This window comes from Symphalangus syndactylus, chromosome 9 (assembly GCF_028878055.3).
Source record: "Symphalangus syndactylus isolate Jambi chromosome 9, NHGRI_mSymSyn1-v2.1_pri, whole genome shotgun sequence".
In the NCBI taxonomy this organism is placed as follows: domain Eukaryota; kingdom Metazoa; phylum Chordata; class Mammalia; order Primates; family Hylobatidae; genus Symphalangus; species Symphalangus syndactylus.
In genome coordinates this window covers 75379749-75398802 of record NC_072431.2, presented here as the reverse complement: position 1 = coordinate 75398802, position 19054 = coordinate 75379749, and the positions used below count along the sequence as shown (strand labels likewise).

The 19054-nt window shown below is 45.1% G+C and overlaps 1 protein-coding gene and 1 pseudogene across 1 annotated transcript; both read right to left on the bottom strand.

Moving 5' to 3' along the window:
- Window positions 1-2621: 2621 nt before the first annotated feature.
- Window positions 2622-10323, bottom strand: LOC134731484 (uncharacterized). The gene is made up of 7 exons (XM_063609966.1): window positions 10294-10323; window positions 9884-10102; window positions 9448-9815; window positions 9099-9204; window positions 6528-6743; window positions 5056-5143; window positions 2622-4848 (listed from the first exon to the last, which is right to left on the bottom strand). The coding sequence occupies exons 1-7, from the start codon at window positions 10321-10323 to the stop codon at window positions 4820-4822; spliced, it is 1056 nt and encodes a 351-aa protein (XP_063466036.1). The 3' UTR covers window positions 2622-4819.
- A 4225-nt stretch (window positions 10324-14548) lies between these two features.
- LOC129490556 (calmodulin-1-like) lies at window positions 14549-15046 on the bottom strand (annotated as a pseudogene).
- Between the last annotated feature and the right edge of the window lie 4008 nt (window positions 15047-19054).

Below are 19054 nucleotides of genomic sequence, written 5' to 3'. Positions count from 1 at the left end.
CCCACTTGGGAAAAGCCCACCACTTCGGGGAACCTGGATGACGGCCCGCAGAGCATAGTGCCACAAACAGTGACCTGAAAGTTCGTGTTCTGTGGTTCCAAGATTTGAAGTAGTGTTACTCCTCAGAGGCCTTTGTTACTAATCCCCACAGCGGGCTTTTTCCACCACAGGTTTTAACCTAGCTTTGAACTATGTTCAAGTCCTATGAGGTTGCAAAGCACCACCCCAATATTCTTATACCTATAATGGGGCACAGAAGCTACTGAAGCATTTGGTAGGGCTGTGGCTGCCTGTGCAGAGGGCTATGTGAAAATCAACTGGAGTCTCCTGGAGAGTGGGCTCTGGAAGTCTCCTCAGTCATCAACGCAGGCTCTTGACCTCTCACGCGCTACATGACCAACGTCTACGCAGGCTATGTGGGCTACGTGCAATTCAAGTCCAACTATGTGCTGCTACTAACCCAGGCAGTATTCCAGACTGCAGTCAAGCTGAGTGTGGAATGTGTATCCTGGTGTCCGGATTCCACACCTCACTGCCTTGGTGATTCAGCAGACCCTCATCACTGTGGCCGCAATTCATCAGAGAGGGCTCAGCCTGTGATCAGCATTCAGTTTGTAGGTTACAGGAGTTATTTTGCAGTCATTTCTAGAATTTTCCTAATAAGAAGAATATCTAATGCCTATCAACCAAATGCCAAGAGGAAGGAGTTCAGAACCCTGCTATGAGTCAGAACCCAGACGGGCCGCACCCAAAGGAGCTGAGCAGTATCACGCGAACCAAGTTCTAACCCTACAACATCAACTACTGCAGTGCTTTGCAAAGTTACTGAATGAAAACGCAGGGTTTTGAGATGGATGTCATGTTTTGCCATAAGTTGACATGCTTTGCAAGTCTGGATTCTAATGAATTTTTTTTTTTTTTGAGACAGAGTCTCTCTCTGTTGTCCAGGCTGAAGTGCAGTGGCACAATCTCGGCTCATGGCAATCTCTGCCTCCCGGGTTCAAGCGATTCTCCTGCCTCAGCCTCCCAAGTAACAGATTACAGGCACACATCACCACTCCTGGCTAATTTTTGTATTTTTAGTAGAGACAGGGTTTCACCATATTGGCCCGGATGATCTCGAACTCCTGACCCCAGGTGATCTGCCCGCCTCGGCCTCCTAAAGTGTTGAGGTTACAGGTGTGAGCCACCACACCCAGCCCTGATTTTAATGAACCTTTTCAAAACTACAAAAAAAAAATGTCAGTTTTAGATCAGACAGCTATGTGCCCGCCTGAACTAAACTCAGTTGACAGGGCCCATTATCACAATTCAACAACTCATGTTGGAGACCCCGTGAAGAGCAGTAACAACAATTCTAGTTGTGATCACTTGCAAGGGCATGCTAATGGCACAGAAACCAACCATGAGAAAACTCCAGCGCTCCCGGAGTTGACGTTCCCCACCTGTCAGCACAAATACAAACTGGACTAACCCTGTTGCTTGGCTTCAATACTTGTTTGATCTTACCAGAGTAGGCAGCACATGGACATTTTTGTCTCATGAGCCATTTTCCTCTGTTGAACTTATGGTTCTCTGAGAACCTGAGAATTACAATAACAGCATTATTTACAAGCTGTGATTTGATAATGTGCCACTTAATGTTTTACATGATTATTTTGCATTTTGTGTTTTGCCGAGCTTTGTTGTTGAAGCTCCATGTCAAGAATAGCTCCACACGCCCCTGTGTGTCTGCAAAATGACAGCCTCTGCAATTCCCTAAGGCCGGGGAGGGACAATGAGCCTTCTCCCCACACGACCCTACATGGGGGTTTCAATGCTATGTCAGTGCAATATGTCTACAGGAGGAGGCATACAAGGAATTTCCAGAGGTTTCTAGGAGTATTTGTAAGTAAATCAGTAATAGAGGTGAGGATGGTGGGAATAAACACCTAATTTTTAAATGGTAGAGATTGTGCTGAATAAAATGTATTCAAAAAATTACTAAAGACTCCAAAGAGCTTTGATTATGTGGTTTAAATCTATCAGTACTCATTGAAATAGAAATTAAAGGTAAGAAACTTTTCAAGTATTTATTAATTCATTTAAAATAACAATAATAAACTACATGTTAACATAAATGAAAAAATTATTTAAAAAAACAATGATTTTCAAATGAAAATTTAGTAAGGGGAGTGGGACATTTATGTTTTCACAAATATCTTTAATCTGTTGTGGTATGCTATCATGATTGAAATATTTGCAGAAAATCTGGAAAAGGGAAGAGTATTCATCTTTTTGGGGTAATCGTGGATATTCTTTTTGATATTACACCAACACGCAAAAATAGTAGCTTATCAAAGGTTCCTTGCAATGTGGAACGTGAAACCATGTCAGTTAAGGCTTCTTATTCTGTCACACTCATAGACATTGCAGCTTGAATAGATCTTTTACTCAAGCAGCATTTTGCAGCAAAATGCACTGGTCATTTGGAAAATACTGGATCCTTGAGTTATGAACTTTTCCAAATGTTGTCACATTTCATTATACGATACTGCAAATCACATCTGTTCATGCCATTGCTTATCTCATCAGAGAAGTCATTAGGTATTGGGAAACTGTCAAGCTCATGGGGGCAGACATAAGTTTTCCAAAATCGAATTTATTTCTTTATAAAATATAATCACTGATGTTTATTTATTAATCAAAGTCAAAATGGGAAATAAAATATTTACCAGATCACTGCACTAATCCCTTTTCTGCTCTGATTCATAATTTAGGATTCTTAGCTGTCAGAGATAGCAGGCAGCCAGCTGGGGTCAGGTTTCCTCTCCATCTTAGCAGTTCTGTGCTGAAAAATGTAGTTTCTTTTCATGGTGTGACCTTTTTATGAGTCCTAAGTATAGACTGGCCATTTGTAGTTGAGCTTCTGTATGGGAGTCTTCTGGTATCTTCAAATATCTGTGTTGTGTGTCTGGGGAAAGAGCTCTGCTTTTCCCACATTGAGGAAAACTCACTGCTTCCTAGGACTGGTGCATTACTGTCTTCCAGGAACTTCTCTTCAGAGCTCTCTTGGTTTGGATCCACTATTTCCTGGATCGCACAGCTTTTTAAAATTCACTATTTGTTTTTGCCAGATTACAGCCTTGCAGTAGTTTTCAAGAAAGATACAGAGGAGTGACAGCAGAGGTCTCAAGGCCCTCACTGGCATGGGTGGCTTCCAAGCCCTTGGCCTTAAATTCACATGATGAATATTTTTGTAAAATTTGCAAATAAAACCATTCCTTTTCTACACTATCAATAAGAAATAAAATTTTGGGCTGGGCACGGTGGCTCGTGCCTGTAATCCCAGCACTTTAGGAGGCCAAGGCGGGTGGATCACGAGGTCAGGAGTTCGAGACCAGCCTGGCCAACAAAGTGAAATCCCATCTCTACTAAAAATACAAAAATTATCCGGGCCTAGTGGCGGGCGCCTGTAGTCCCAGCTACTCAGGAGGCTGAGGCAAGAGAATCACTTGAACCCGGGAGGCGGAGGTTGCAGTGAGCCGAGATTGCGCCACTGCACTCCAGCATGGGTGACAGAGCGAGACTCCATCTCAAAACAAACAAACAAAGAAACAAAAAGAAACAAAATTTTGGTCAACCTTAGTAAAGAAAGGACTGAATATTTCTACTCTATAAAAATATTACGAATTGTCATTATATCAAAAGCAATCAAAGAGTGTGGGAGGAAAATGCTGGCTGCCCTTTTTAGTGGAGTGGGCTTGGCACAGCAGGGCAGGTTCTCAGCTGGTCCACACCATCACCATCGCTGCACCCGCCGGCCGAGTGCGGAAGGTCTTCTGCACGTCCTCCTTTGTGGTCTCCTTTACACTCGCCAGCACCATTCCTAAATGGTCTTTGCATTTTCCTCTTTCATCTGACACGCAGATGCCTACATGTCACTTTTGTTTTCTGAAATTATACAGAATTATCCTTTGCATACACTGTGGCGTTCGAAGCCCCGTCTGATTTCTAGTTTTGTGTGATGACATCCACCACCAACATCACCCTTCATGCACCTCATATCCCAATATCTGCTTGGGTCACTATTTCCAGAAGATGTTTCTGCTGGCTGGGATGTCTTTATTGCCATCCATCCCATAAGACTTGGCTCACAACCCGGTCCTTCTCTATAAAGCTTCCATAGACCCAAGCATCCTCCTCCTCCCAACCAAACTAGCCACACACCTGCTGAATTCTGCTAGTGTATCTGTGGTAGCTCCTGCCCTTATATTCACTCATGAGACTGTCTCTCTCTAGGTCATGAGCTTCTGCAGACAACAAACTCTTTACCCTGGGCAGCTAGCACAATGGTTTGTAATTAAATAATATTTACCATTTAACTTGAGAGATTAGCAAGAGATATATATGGTTCTGTGAATAGGACCTCCTTGGGTAGAAAGATCAAGAAGAGCCAGAGAACCAGAACTATGCAGATTTTTTCCTGGGGAAGGTCAATTATATTTTGAGTTTGCTGAGACTTTGCATCTTTGAAATTTAGAAAACTAGAGCAGTAAGAGCCTCTTTCCTCTGGTTTCATCATTAAGAGTGATGCAGAACTGCCTCCTTCAGACCATGACCCGAGTTTCAGGTTAAGTGAGGAGGCTCCGGCAAAGCGATCTCTCCACATTCCTCTGAGAGAGGACTGTGCAGATGGCAAAGGCAGGAGGCATGCCTGGCCATCTGAGAGCTGTGACGACAGCTCCCTCCAGACGATTTCCAGTGGAGCAGGCCTCACAATGTGGAGGTCAGCATACAGTACAGTCTGTCTCCTCGACCCCAGCTCCCACTCCTGCAGTCAAAGAGCCTGGACCTGGGCTCTGAGACCTGTACAAGGATGAGAAGCAGAGGCAGCACTTCAGGTTTTTGTCCAGGTTTGATCATGAATGAGTAGAAGGCCCAGTAACTACCTTCCCCCTAAACAAAAACATTTTATTGGCTCCTCAAACAGCGGGAATACAGGAGGAACTGACTCTTCTCTCTCTACCAACACCACCCTTTGACTCCCGTCACTCTGTCTCCTTTGCTCCTCACATGTTGCGGTGAAGGGAAATCCTAGGGTCAAATAGTTTGCAGGAGAGCAGGGCCAGTAGACGCAAGGCTCAGTTAAAGACTTGAAGACCTGGAGAGAGAAAATCAGGGGCCCAAATGGGACCTCTGCTGCCAGCACTCCAACCTCCTATTGTCAAAACTGTAAAATATTTTCAGAATCTAATTATCAATTATTTTATTTTTTCTGCGATAGGAGAAAATCATGGAAGTCGATAAAGTAAGATTTAAAATAGGCCTCAAATTATTTTTTTACGGATGGTAAAAAAAATAATGCATGTAGAAAAAAATACAACAGAGAAAACTTGAGAACATTTTTTTAAGTTGAAATAAAAGGTTGAATCATCCATCAGGGGCCCATGTTCTATTTTTTCTTTGAGGCTCAGGCACAGAGCTTCAGCACACAGCCTCCAGGGGGCTGTCCTGATTCTAACCACAGTATTCCCGGAGAAAGGAGGCAAGGGCTGAGAAGGAGTGTGTCGCTGCTCTTCAGTGCCCTTCTTGGAGCTGGTGTCCACATGTCACTCGTGTCCCATCGGAGTGATTCACACGGCCACACCTCACTGGGAAGTAGAGTCTACTCTGGGTGGTTGTTCACCCAACTAAAAATTCCAAATGCATTATTATAGAGAGAAGGGAGGGCAGGCATGGGAGAGTGCCAGTAGCCTCCAGCACAGGGTCAAATCCCAAGGACAATCTATGTTAGGCCAGCAGTGAATGAGGATGAAGATGCAAATGGGAGAGACTAAGAGGAACTGTGAGGGAAGTCAGGGGCTGCAGCAGCCCAGCCAGAGAGGCCCAGACACAGAGATTCTTAGGAGGAAAACGAGGCTGCTGACTCCAGGAGAGAATCCAGGGGAAAAGATATATTTGGAGGGTTTTTAAGTGAAGTTATACCATAGGGTTTGCAGCATAAACCCTCTACACTGAACACCTACAAAATCCCTGATAAAGGCCTCGTGGCTTGTTAATGTGGTTTGGAGCGGACCTGTTTGGGTAAAGATTTGGGGAGACCCATGTCAGGGTGGGCTGAATCATTGTGCTTAAAACACACCAGAGACTGCATGGTGTATTGCAGCAGGTGATTGGTGATTGGTAGGTAAAAGAAAGATGTATTCATTCATCCCCGAGTGGAGAGATCTCTCTGGGCTAGTCACAATGTATGAAAACAGGGCATGAAGAATGTCTCCAGCCCACATGGGCTGCATTCTTGCTGGTTGGGAATGTGTCCCCATGTTCTCCACCTTCCTCATGGCCCTCCTGTACTGGTTAAGAAGGAAGGGCCAGGTGCAGTGGCTTGTGCCTGTAATCCCAGATATGCAGGAGGATGGCCTGAGGCCACGAGTTCAAGATCAGCCTGGGACACATAATGAGACCCCATCTCTAAAGGTAGTTTGTGCCTGTAGTTCCAGCTACTCAGGAGGCTGAGGTACACTTGGCGATTGATTACCATTCACCTTGACATCAGTGAAAGTTTTCCTGGAGATCGGGGTGTGGTTGTCTTTTGCTTCACCCTTCTGTGCCATTGCCCATGTTTGTCTTTCCTTGATTCCACGGTTTTCTGTGGAAACTGAGGGAAGCATGAGTTTGTGCCGCTGTCTGGTGTCACAGTGGCCTGAGGTCTGAAAAGGTAGTCTCGACCTGAGGAATTGTCGGGTGACGGGGAGAGCATTCTAAGCAGAAAAAACAACATGAAAAAACAGAGAGTTAGGAGCACAAAGCCACAAATCAGAAATCAAGAGCAAAGAGAGCTGGAGAATTTAGGGTGGAGTAAAAGCACGTCTAGAAAGATCTAGGGCTCAGTGGGTCAGCACATCTCCTCTGAGGCATCAGCTCCAGTCAGCTGAGAACCGCAGCCTAGTGGGGGCCTCCCACACATTGGAAAGAGTACCTGGATTAGTCAATGAGGTTTGCCTCCAGGGGCTGGTCCTCTTTAGGAAGACCAGCAGACACAAGGATACCTCATCACAAGCCTAAGTTAAGGGCATAGAGGGCTTGGGATGCCACTAAGAAGTCCAAGGTCTGTCTAAAGGGGCTCATTTCATAACTGAATGCCAAATACATTCAGTGATCTCAGAGCCCCAGGGCCTGCTCTTGACTAAAAATTAAGCTGAAACACCCTCTATTAAAAGCTGACCAGAGGAGATGATGGGTTGAATGTGGTTCCTGGGCCATGTTTGCCTCTGGAACAGCAGTGCAGAGCAGCAGGGACAGGAAGAGCCCCAGGGACATGCAGACTGGGAGGAGAGGCTTCCAGTTGCCTCTGAAAGGGAGCTTTGCTCTTTCCAATTTGCTGTTCTTTCTGTGAAAAAGTTTAAGTCCTTCTGGAGCTGGGCTGATGGCATGTGAGTGTCACCATGTGTCATTCTGTAAGTGCTCTCTGCAAATTCCTAGAGATTCTCCCTCATGCCCCAGGGGAAAAGCAATTTTTATTGTCCCACTGTGATCCACAAATCTTATCCCCAGTGTCTATGAATCCTGACTGTTGGACTTCAAACCCTCTGGGCACTTTCTCAAAGAGCTCCACGGAAAGCAAGCTCCTGATGGCTGCCCTGACGCCTCAGGCTTCCTGAAGTGTCTACTCAAAATAGTCCCTAACCTAATGGCATGACTTCAGAAATGTAAGTTTTAAGCTTCCGCATGTCAAATTCCCCCATCCACCCAAAACAATTTCCTAAGGGCTAGCTTCCTGGGACCCCCACATTCCCCATCTTTCTGCCTAAGCCCACGTCTGGACATGGCTTGGTTCATTGCTCACAAACGCTCCTACCCTCTCTCCCCACCACCCCCTCACTTGGGCCATGCATCTGTGTCATCTTCCAGCAGCTCCTGGATCTGACATCCACTGGCTGTTTAGGTTACTATTCCCTCCATGCCCATGATGCCATTGTGGTTTGTGCTTCTTCATGTGAAGTTAAAGGAGAAGATATCTAAGAACATAACCTTGAGAGCACTAGCAACCACGGGTGGACTGTGAGGAGGAAGCCAATGAAACATGTCGAGGAGAAATAGGCAGAGAAGGAAGCAGGCAGCTTTGCAGGAGTCAGAGGAGGGAACATTGCGAGGAGTGCACGGTCTGGGTCAAACACCAGAGGGATGGCGTGGAAGACAAGGACTGAAAAGTGTCTACTGGATAATTCTACCAAGCGGGGCAGCTGGGCCCAACCACAGAGGAACTGACTTAAGGGGAAATTGTGCATCCAGTAGTCAGGCGGAATCCAGATGTCAGTGGGACCTAGTGGAAAGGGCTTCAATTTTGAATCGTTCAAGCTTGGCCAGAAGCTGGCTCTATGGTTTACTAGTTCTGTAATCTTGGACAAATAACAACTTCTCTGAGCCTCAGTTTCTCTTCTAGAAAATGGACATAAAACACCTTCCTTGCAGAGTGTGATGGTTAATACTGAGTGTCAACTTGATTGAAGGATACAAAGTACTGTTCCTGGGTGTGTCTGTGAGGGTGTTGCCAAAGGAGGTTAGCATTTCAGTCAGTGGACTGGGAGAGGCAAACCCACCCTCAACTGAGTGGGCACCATCTAATCAGCTGCCAGCGCAAGTAGGATAACACCAGGCAGAGGAACGTGGAAGGACTTGACTGGCTGAGTTTTCCCGCCTCCATCTTTCTTCCAAGCTGGATGCTTCCTGCCCTCAAACACTGGACTCCAAGTTCTTCAGCTTTTGGACTCTTGGGCTTACACCAGTAGTTTGCCAGGTGCTCCCGGGCCTTAAGCCACAGACTGAAGACTGCATTGTTGGCTTCCCTACTTTTGAGGTTTGGGGACTCGGACTGGCTTCCTTGTTCCTTAGCTTGCAGACAGCCTATTGTGGGACTTCACCTTGTGATCGTGTGAGTCAATATTCCTTAATAAACTTCCCTTCATATATAGGTCTATCCTATCAGTCCTGTCCCTCTAGAGAACCCTGACTAACACAGAAGAGTCGTGAAAATGACCATTGGTCTGCCCTCACCCTTTCCCTCTTGCTCCTTTAACCGCATGCGCTCAGTGTTACCTTCCGTGGCACATGCTCACCGTCATCCCATGGTGACTCGTGTGGGTAACTTCATCGGAGAAGACCCTGCCTGTCACCTCAGGTACAGCCCACGAAGTAAGGTGGCTGCAAGCGCAGATCCTGCACCTGCCAAAGGTGAAAAAAATCAGCTCCCGGAGCCTGAGGTGCAAAGGGCAGGAAGCTCCCTGCACACCCCTGCGGCCCCGGCCCCGGCGCGGCTCTCCCAGTCCCGCTGCCTCTGAGCCCCTGCCGTCTGGGACCCGCTCCACCTCCCGCTCCCGGGCCCTCGGGGCATCCTGTCCCCATTCTCAGCCCAGTGCCCTCCACTCCCACGGCCTCGGGTACAGTTTCCACAGGGAAATCACCCACATCTGTGTCTCTCGCCTGGTTCCCAGTCCTGAGGCCGACGCGTGGCCACTGAGCACACAGACCCAGCACAGCGACCCTCGCCTTCCCCGCGCCCCGGGCAGAGGATGAGCCCCAGGCGAGCCCTGCAGCTCACGCCGGCAGCCCTGGGCTGACTCAGCACCCCCGCCTCGGGCTTCCACGGTGGACCCAGGAGACACCCTCTCGCCCAGCCCAGCTTCCCTGCGGGACTCAGAGGCAGGAGGAGGGAGGGGTCGGCGAGCGAAGGCGAAGGCAGACCTGGGCTGAGGGAGGAGGTGGGACGGCGGCACCGGCGGGCTGGAGCAGCGGGATCCCGCGGTGACCGGGCGGATGCAGTAGGAGAGCGCCCCCTGCCGGCCGAGGGTCCCCTCTCACACACCCCAGGCGTGGCCTGGAAGGCGGGAGCCGGGTTCCCTGCCCGTCGAGCCGGCGGCTCAGCCCCGCCCCGCAGGCACCGGCACCGCAGGGCCAGGTCCCCGCCTCCAGACCCACCTTCGGCGCTCGCAAACGTCCGGGCGGCTGCGGCCTGGCCACCATCCAGGCCTCGCCCGCCGGCAGTTGCCCGGGTCCACACAGGGACGAGCTCGATCTCCGCCGCGTCCCGCCTGAGCCTCGCCCGCGCCCAGGGGACCCCACGCTGCACGGGGAGAGGGCCGCTCCGTGTGACAGTGCAAGAAGGGCGAGCTCTCTTTTCCACCTGTCTCATCTCAATGTGAACGGCGGCCTGGATAACAGAACTGTTCAGAGACTTCTGAGGAGCTCGGCCAATGCTCGTGCCTCCCTACATTTTCCCGAAATCTGCCTTTCAAACAAGCTTCCTCTTGTCACAGACGAATCCATCTCCACGTTAGAGTGCATCGTGGCGTTTCCTATTTTCATAAAAGCCAGCGCCCTGGAATTGTCAGTCTGTTCTTACACTGTGAGTGTGACGGCCCTCTGTTAAATCTCAGCAAAGCCTCGCGCGCCAGAGAGGCCAGCCCCAGAGCCCGCGCCCTGGAACGCGGCGGACCGCGGGTGCCCTCTGCGGGTGGCGCGCGGCCTGCGCAGCGATCAGGCCCTCAAGTCCCGAAGCCTCAGCGCCCGCCTCCGAAGAGCTGGCCCGGCAGGAAGGAGCCCAGCTCCTGCCCACTGCCTTCCGACGTCCTGTAAGTGGACCCCGCTGCCCGGGCCTCAGTGGTCTGGTCTGGAATGAAGAGTCTGAGCCAGGTGGTCCCAAGCGCTGCCGGGCTCCCACATTTTCTGACAATGAGGTAATCAGTCACGTGCACGTGCCAAGGTTTGGGCACCAGACTCTTTGACACCTGATGTAGACTCAGCAAAATCCCATGAACCACTATGCCCTTCAGATCAATAGACTATCACCTACTTCATTCGGAATTTTCGACCTCAGGTGAGACTGGAGAGAAACCTGGGACATAGAGCTGGCTTGAGATTCCCGTTCCTGCGTCTGAAGGCTGAATGGTATGGAGAGTCCCTAGACAGTGGCACTCACGCCTGCTGCGCCCTGTGTCGCAGGTTGTACACGATATAAAACATGACACTGACTGCCCGTGAGGATCTTGACAAGTTGTTTTGAAGATGGCATTTTGCTAAGTCCCTGAGGGTCACTGGGCCTCAAAGCAGCATGGCGGCATGGCGTGGCTGGTTCTGCCACATGCCAGCTGTGTGACCTCTGAGTCTCTACTTCTTCGGTGCTGAAAATAAAGGAGTTTTACTAAGGACCAAACAAGATAATGAATGTGAAACTGCTCCGCGAACCCCAAAGAATTATGCACATAGATGCGATCATTAAGATGCGAAGCCATCAAGTTACCACCTGGCATGCTTAAACTGTAAAGAGTGGGTCAAAGCAAACTGAAGCGGAAAATCCAAAGTTATGCAGAAAAAAAATAAAGAGTTTGGTAGCAATACCAAACTTATGTCAGGCACTATTTCTCAAAACACAACTCCACTGAGATTCTCCAAGGAAAAAAAGGATTTTGTGGGCAAAAGCTTTATGCCCCTCTAGGGCACTCACAATGCTCGTCAGCACACAGAGCTACAAATAGTTCAGATTTTGCCACCCAATTTGTTGCCAAAAACATTCAATTTCCAGATCTGCTTTGGATTTCGGAATTGCAGATTCAAAACATGTAAACCCTGTATTAAAATCCATTAAAAGTTTCCTGTCTGAATTGCTCCTATGTCTCTTGTCTCTTCAGAAGAATTTATCTTTCTTTTTTTGACAATCGTTCTTTTGTAAGAATTGGTCTTTCAACTTACTTTTAGTTCACCTAGTTGTTGGAAATTTAGTAGAAAAAAATAACCTTGCCTTTTAGGGTTGATTCAGGTTAGAATGTCTAAGGTATACAAAGTGCTTATCATGTAACAAGGCAGACGAGGGTTTATTACATGTGATACTGCTACCACCTGTGGTGGAAGGGGTTTCTTGTGGCCTCAGGTCATGCAGGAGGGATTCCACCCCACAACTGCTCCAAAAAAAGCACCCATTCCACCACCTCACACTAATATTCTGAACCCCATAGTGACCTAACAAGTGTAAATAATAGTGAAAATCACAGGACAGACTAGTTGAACTCAGGACTGACCTAGAACATATGATATGCCAGATGACATGAGAGATGTAGATAGATGACATGAGAAAATGAGATCAATTGTCTAATAGTTGATTCATCCTTGAATGCCAGATTTTTATCTGCCATATAATTCTTACTGATTATATAGGCTGAAAGGCAGAGGAGGGATGATGATTCTATCCAATGAATATAGAGAATGGCTCCAAATTTTAACTCTCTAAAACATCACAATGTGCTGTGTCTTTTCCTACAAATCAGGATATTTTTTCAACCAGTACATACCTCCTTGACCTGACAACACTTAATATAGGCACAAAAAAAAAACTGTTCCCAAGTTGAGTATAATCATGTTTGTAATTATATCCATAATCACAAGGATAACCACTGTTCCCAAATTAGGTATAGTCATGTAATAGCAGGACCAGTTCTGGCCTTTCTATGCCTTTTATCTGTTTGTTGATCCTCATGCCTGTGCCACACTGTCTTGATCACTGTAGCTTTATTGGCTTTCTATAAGTTTTTTTGTTTGTTTGTTTGTTTGTTTGTTTCTGAGACAGAATTTCACTCTGTTGCCCAGGCTGGAGTGCAGTGGCATGATCTCCGCTCACTGCAAGCTCCGCCTCCTGGGTTCACACCATTCTCCTGCCTCAGCCTCCTGAGTAGCTGGGACTACAGGCGCCCGCCACCACGCCTGGCTAATTTTTTGTATTTTTAGTAGAGACGGGGTTTCACCATGTTAGCCAGGATGGTCTCGATCTCCTGACCTCGTGATCCACCTCCTCGGCCTCCCAAAGTGCTGGGATTACAGGCGTGAGCCACCGCGCCCAGCTGGCTTTCTATAAGTTTTGAAAGCTGGCAACATAAGCCTGCCAACTTTTTTTTCCCTTTTTTCAAGATGGCTTTGCAGATTCTAGGTGCTTTGCATTTCCATATAGATTTTAAAATCATTTTGTCAATTCCCAGAAAAAGTCCTACTGGGCTTCCATGGAATGTATACACCTATTTGGGAAGAATTGCTATCTTAATAATAGTGACACTTATAATCCATAAGCATGGTATATATTCCATTTATTTAAGTTTTCTTCAATATTTTCACCACCATTGTGTAGTTTTCAGTATAGAGATCTTACACATTTTTGTTGATTTATTGCAAAACATTGCATGTTTCTGTTTTTACAGTAAATATAATTTTTAAAATTTCATTTTCTAATTCTGTACTGTTAGCATACTAAATTTACATTGGTTTTTGCATATTAACCATATAGACTGCAACTTTTTATTAGCTCTAGTGGTCATTTTGTAGATTCCTTAGAATTTTCTTTTTAAGTTAATCGTCTTTTTATTGGGGAAAAAAAACTAGCATTTACAACTCGGAATGGAAGTAAACTGTAATTTGGTGACCAGCAATGTTGATGACTGTGCTGAAGCCCACAGCCACAGCCTACTCTGCTGGCTCAAAGTCATGGTTCAGAAGGTTTTAAAAACAGAGTCTAAAGATGCTCCCTTGGTAAAGGTTTTTTGTTAAAAATGTGTGTGAACAGTGACAGCCATTTCACTCTAGAACAATGCAGACAACACTAAATCAACATACGTGTGCATGCCACCAGCGTATGTCATCGTCACCACGGGTCACAGCACACAGAAGTACAAGATGACCATCCCGCTAGTGGGGCTACGTCTCAATAGTTTATCCTTCACCCCATTTTTCTGCACATCATCCTAAGATAAACCAATTTTAAATGTTTGTTTTCAGTAAACCAGTTATGACAATTTATACTAAACAAATTGAACCAGAACCCATTTGAATAGGTTTTGGATTTGTTTTCTCCTTCTTTTTTTTTAATACAAATGGCTGACTGCTCTCAATCATCAAGCTGCAGCCAAACAGTGTATTAATCATGGCTAAATGGAACTTTGAAGAGTCCTTATTATTAAGGTAGTACATGTACTTATATTGTAAAACTGATGTGTAGCTTGGTCTTTAGGGGACAGGACCACCAACAAATACATGCAGATTTTGTGTGTATGGATAGAAGGTACTTTTGACATTCAGTTTTGCTATATAGAAACAGAATGAATCAGCTGGGCATGGTGGCTCATGCCTGTAATCCTAGCATTTTAGGAAGCTGAGGTGGGCGTATCACTTGACTCCGGGAGTTTGAGACCAGCCTCACCAACATAGCAAAACCCCGTCTCTACTAAAATACACAAAGATTAGCCGAAAGTAGTGGCTCACACCTGTAATCCCAGCTAATTGGGAGGCTGAGGTATGAGAATCGCTTGAACTCAGGAAGCAAAAGTTGCAGTGAGCCAAGATCACACCACTGCACTCCAGCTTGGGTGACAGAGCAAGAGTCTGTCTTAAAAAAAAAAAGAAAGAAAGAAAGAAACAGAAACAGAAAATTATAAACTTTTTTCTTTTCTTTTTCTTCTTTTTTTTCTTTTTTTTTTTTTTTTTTGCAAAAGGTAAGTAAAAGATTCCATTTGATTCTTCTAGAACAGGGAAAAGAGTTTGGAAGTAGGTCTTCATTTTGCAGTCATCATCTGTATTAATTCTTCATAATCAACTTGTCGGTCTCCATCAATATCTGCTTCTCTGATATTTCATCTACTTCTTCATCTGCTAGTTTTTCTCCTAAGTTTGTCATGACATGACATAGTTCTGCTGCACTGATGTAACCATTGCCACTATCGTCAAGGACTGGAATACCTCACAATTTCTTCTTCACTATATGTGTCTTTCATTTTTCTAGCCATCATGGTCAAAAATTCGAGGAATTAAATATTGTCATTGCCATCAGAATCCACTTCATTGATCATGTCCTGCAATTCAGATTCTGCTGGGTTCTGACCCAGTGACCTCATGATGGTTCCAAGTTCCTTTGTTGTGGTGGTGCCATTACCACCTTTATAAGACAGGGAGAAAGCTTCCTGGAATTCAGCAATCTGTTCTTTGGTCAGCTGATCAGCCATGGTGCCAGTGAAGGGAGGAAGAGCAGAAGGGGCAAGGGGGCAGCATCGGCACCTGGGGCTGGGACTGCAGGGAGCCTCCTCTGCTGCTGCTGCTGCTAAGGGCATGCTGTGCACTGTGCACTGTGCCACCACCTGTGTCTCCATCTGCTGTGAGTAATGGCACCTCATCCATGATAGTCCCAGCACCACTGCACAGGATTTTTTAATATAAGCAATAACAAGTCATGACTATAGATGACTAAAATCCAGGCCGAGCTGTACCCACAAAATTGTGTCTCTCTGTGGAATGTGTGGACCCTGGAAAAATGAAAGAGGGGAAAAAACTGGGGATGTTTCATTAAGGCATTAAAACTTTGTTTACATGGCTAACAGAAATGAATACAATAACACAAAGAAGGTGAACCAGATTATCAAAGTTTTTGCCTCTTGATTGCTATTTCCTTTGATTTGAGGGAGAGGGATTGATAGAGAGGACTAATCCCATTCCATCTACATTTGGATAAATCATCTACTCCTTAAATAGCATTACTGTAAGTAAAAATATTCAAAAGGTCAGTCAGTCTCCCAAGCAAGATGGTAGAGTAGGATTTTCCATAGCCGTCCCTTCTCAGAAACATCCATTTGAACCACTATTCATGCGTGAAAATACCTTCATAAGAGCAAAGCAATCCAAGGGAGACATTTCAGCACCTGGGTGCAGCAGAGAAATAGAAAAGAAGGCAGGAAGGACAGTTTCAGATGACCCACATCACTCCTCCCCCAAGCCCAGGCAGTGCAGCCTGGAAAGAGATACCCTCCCTGTGGGGAAGGGAGAGTGAAGTGAGCCCCCAATTTTGCTGTGGACCTTAGCAGTAAAATCTGGTGCCTAGTCAGACCCCAAAGTCCAGGGCTCCAGGCTGACCCTGCAAATTCAGGCTTCAGGCCCACCTCAGATTCCATACTGGCCCCAGCACCAGACCTACTCCCATGGTCCCAGACTTCAGGAATGCCCCAGTGATCAGCTCCTCTAGTGCAAGACCCCAAGTCCCCCCCACCATGACCCTAGGCTCCATGTCTTCTCCAACACCAGGGGGGCCCCTCAGTGGGAAGGAAACTTCAGATGTAGCCCTCAGGCTACACACACCAGTGGACTCAAGATCCAGGCCCTCCCCTATAAACCCTAACACCAGGCCAGTCACTGTAGACTCAGGTTCCAGGACCACCCCCATGGAACTAGGCTCCAGGCTGGCCCCAATGGACCCAGGCTCCAGGACCATGCCTAGGGATGCAGTCTCCTGGCCCATCCCTATGGTTTCAGACACCAGACCTGCCCCCAGGGGCCAGATGCCAGGTTCCCCCAAGTTAACCCTAGTGTGAGGCCAGCCCCCACAGATTCAGGACCAGGTTAATCTCCATGGACAAAGACACCAGGTCTCCCAGCACCAAGTCATCCCCTTGCAGACTCATGCTTAATTTCCACTCCAGTACCAGATCTTCTCCTGTGGACCCAGGGTTCCAGCCAGGCCCTGAAGACATGGGTTCCAAGTCTGCTCCTGAAAAGCGAGTCAAAAGGCCCACTGTACCCTGGCACCAGGCAAGTCCCCTCTAAATCCAAGAAACAGGCTCACCCACCTGATGACCCAAAACCAGGCCAAACTGCCTGAAGACTCCAGCAACAATCCTATCCACAGGTCCCCACAAGGTGGCCCACCCATAATCTCTAGATGTGCTGACTGGTGAACGGTTTTCACTGTCAAAGCCAGGATGTAAAGACTGGAAGAAGTACCTACTTCTTCAAATGCACAGACACCAATGCAAGGCAAATATCCCAACTAATCAGGGAAACATGACACCACCAAAGGAAAAAAATAAAGTAACTGACTCTAAAGATATGGAGATATACTAACTGCCTGACAAAAATCTTAAAATAATCATGTTAAAGAAGCTGAGTGAGCTATGGAGAACACAAATTAACAACTAAACCAAATCAGGAAAACAGTACATGGACACAATTACAAGTTAAAGAGATAGAAACCATTTTAAAAAACCGAAATTCTAGATCTAAAGAACACAAAGCCTGAACTAAAAACAAGTAACAAAATGACAATAATAACTCCATACCTAATCAATAATTATTTTAAAGGTAAATGAATTAAAATCTCTAATTAAAAGATGTGGAATACTGAATGAGTAAAAAAAAAAAAAAACAAGATCTAACAATATACTGCCTATAAGAGATTTGGTTTAACTTTAAAAACACACAGAGGTGAAAAGTAAAAAAATGGAAAAAGATATTACATGCAAAAGGTGACCAAAAAAGAGTAGAGTGGCTACATTTAGACAAAATATACTTTAAGTTCAAAACTGTCATAAGAGACAAAGAAGTTTATCATATAATGATAAAGTCATCAATTTATTAAGATACTATAACAATTATAAATCTGCACCCAACATTGGACCACCTGAGTATATAAAGCAAATATTAATAGAACTGCAGGAACAAATACCCAGCAATACAATAATAGTAAAAGACTTCAACAACTCACTTTCAACAATGGACAGACCATTCAGACAGAAAATCAATAAGGAAACACTTGACTTGAACAACACCATAGACCAAATAAATCTAACCAACAGATACAAACATTCTATCCAACAACAGCAAAATATACATTTTTTTCAGGTGTACATGTAACATTCTCCAGTAAAGATTGTATGTCAGGCCACAAAACAAGTCTTAACAAATTTAAGAAGACTGAAATAATATTAAGTATCTTTTCTGACCTTAATGGTATGAGAGTAAAAATCAAGAACAAATGGAAAACCAGAAAATTCATTAATACATGGAAATTAAACACACCCCTGAACAATCAATGGGTCAAATACAAAATTTAAAGGGAAATTAAAAATATTTTGAGACAAAGGAAAATGAGAACACAGCATAACCAAAATTTATGGGATGCAGCAAAAAACAGTTCTAAGACGGATGTTTGTAGCAATGAATGTCTACAATCAGAAAAGAAAAATCTCAAATAAACAACCTAAGGTTGCATCCCAAGAAACTAGGAAAAGAAGAAAAAACTAAGCCCAAACTTGGCAGAAGGAAAAAATAACAAAGATCAGAACAGAAATTAATGAAATAAAGACTAGAACAACAATAGAAAAGATCAATTAAAATAAGAGTTACTTTTTTGAAAACATAAAATTGACAAACCTTTAGATAGGCTAACTAAGAAAAAAAGAGAAAAGACTCAAATAAATAAAATTATAAATGAGAAAGGAGACATTACAATGCATACCACAGAAATAAAAGAGATTGTAAGAGACTGCTATTAAAAATTGTACTTCAACAAATTGGATAACTTAGAAGAAATGGACCCACTGCTAGAAATGTAACAGCCTACCAAGACTAAATCATGAAGAAACAGAGAAATCTTAACAGACTAATGATAAGTGAGAAAATTGAATCAGTAATCAAAACCCTCCCATCAAAGAAAAGCCCTAAACCAGATGGCTTCATGGGTGAATTATACCAAACAGTTAAAGAAAAATTAAGACCAATCCTTCTCCAACTATTCCAAAAAAACTGAAGAAGACAGAATACATCTAAACTAATTGTACAAGCCCAGCATTATCCCAATACCAAGGCCACCCAAGGACACTATAAGAAAAGAAAATTACAGGCCAATATTCCTGATGAACATAGATGCAAAAACCCTCAACAAAATGCTAGCAAACAGAATTTTATAGTACACACATGTACCATGATCAAGTGAGTTTCACCCCAGGGATGCAAAGATGGTTCAACATACACAAATCAATAAATGTCACACACCACATTAATAGAATAAGGGATAAAAAGTACATGATTATTTCTATAGATACAGAGAAAACATTTGACAAAATACAGTATGTTTTCTTTTTTTTTTTTCTTGAGATGGAGTCTTGCTCTGTTAGCCAGACTAGAGTGCAGTGGCGCAATCTTGGCTCACTGCAACCTCCATCTCCCAGGTTGAAGCGATTCTCTTGCCTCAGCCTCCCTAGTAGCTGGGATTACAGGA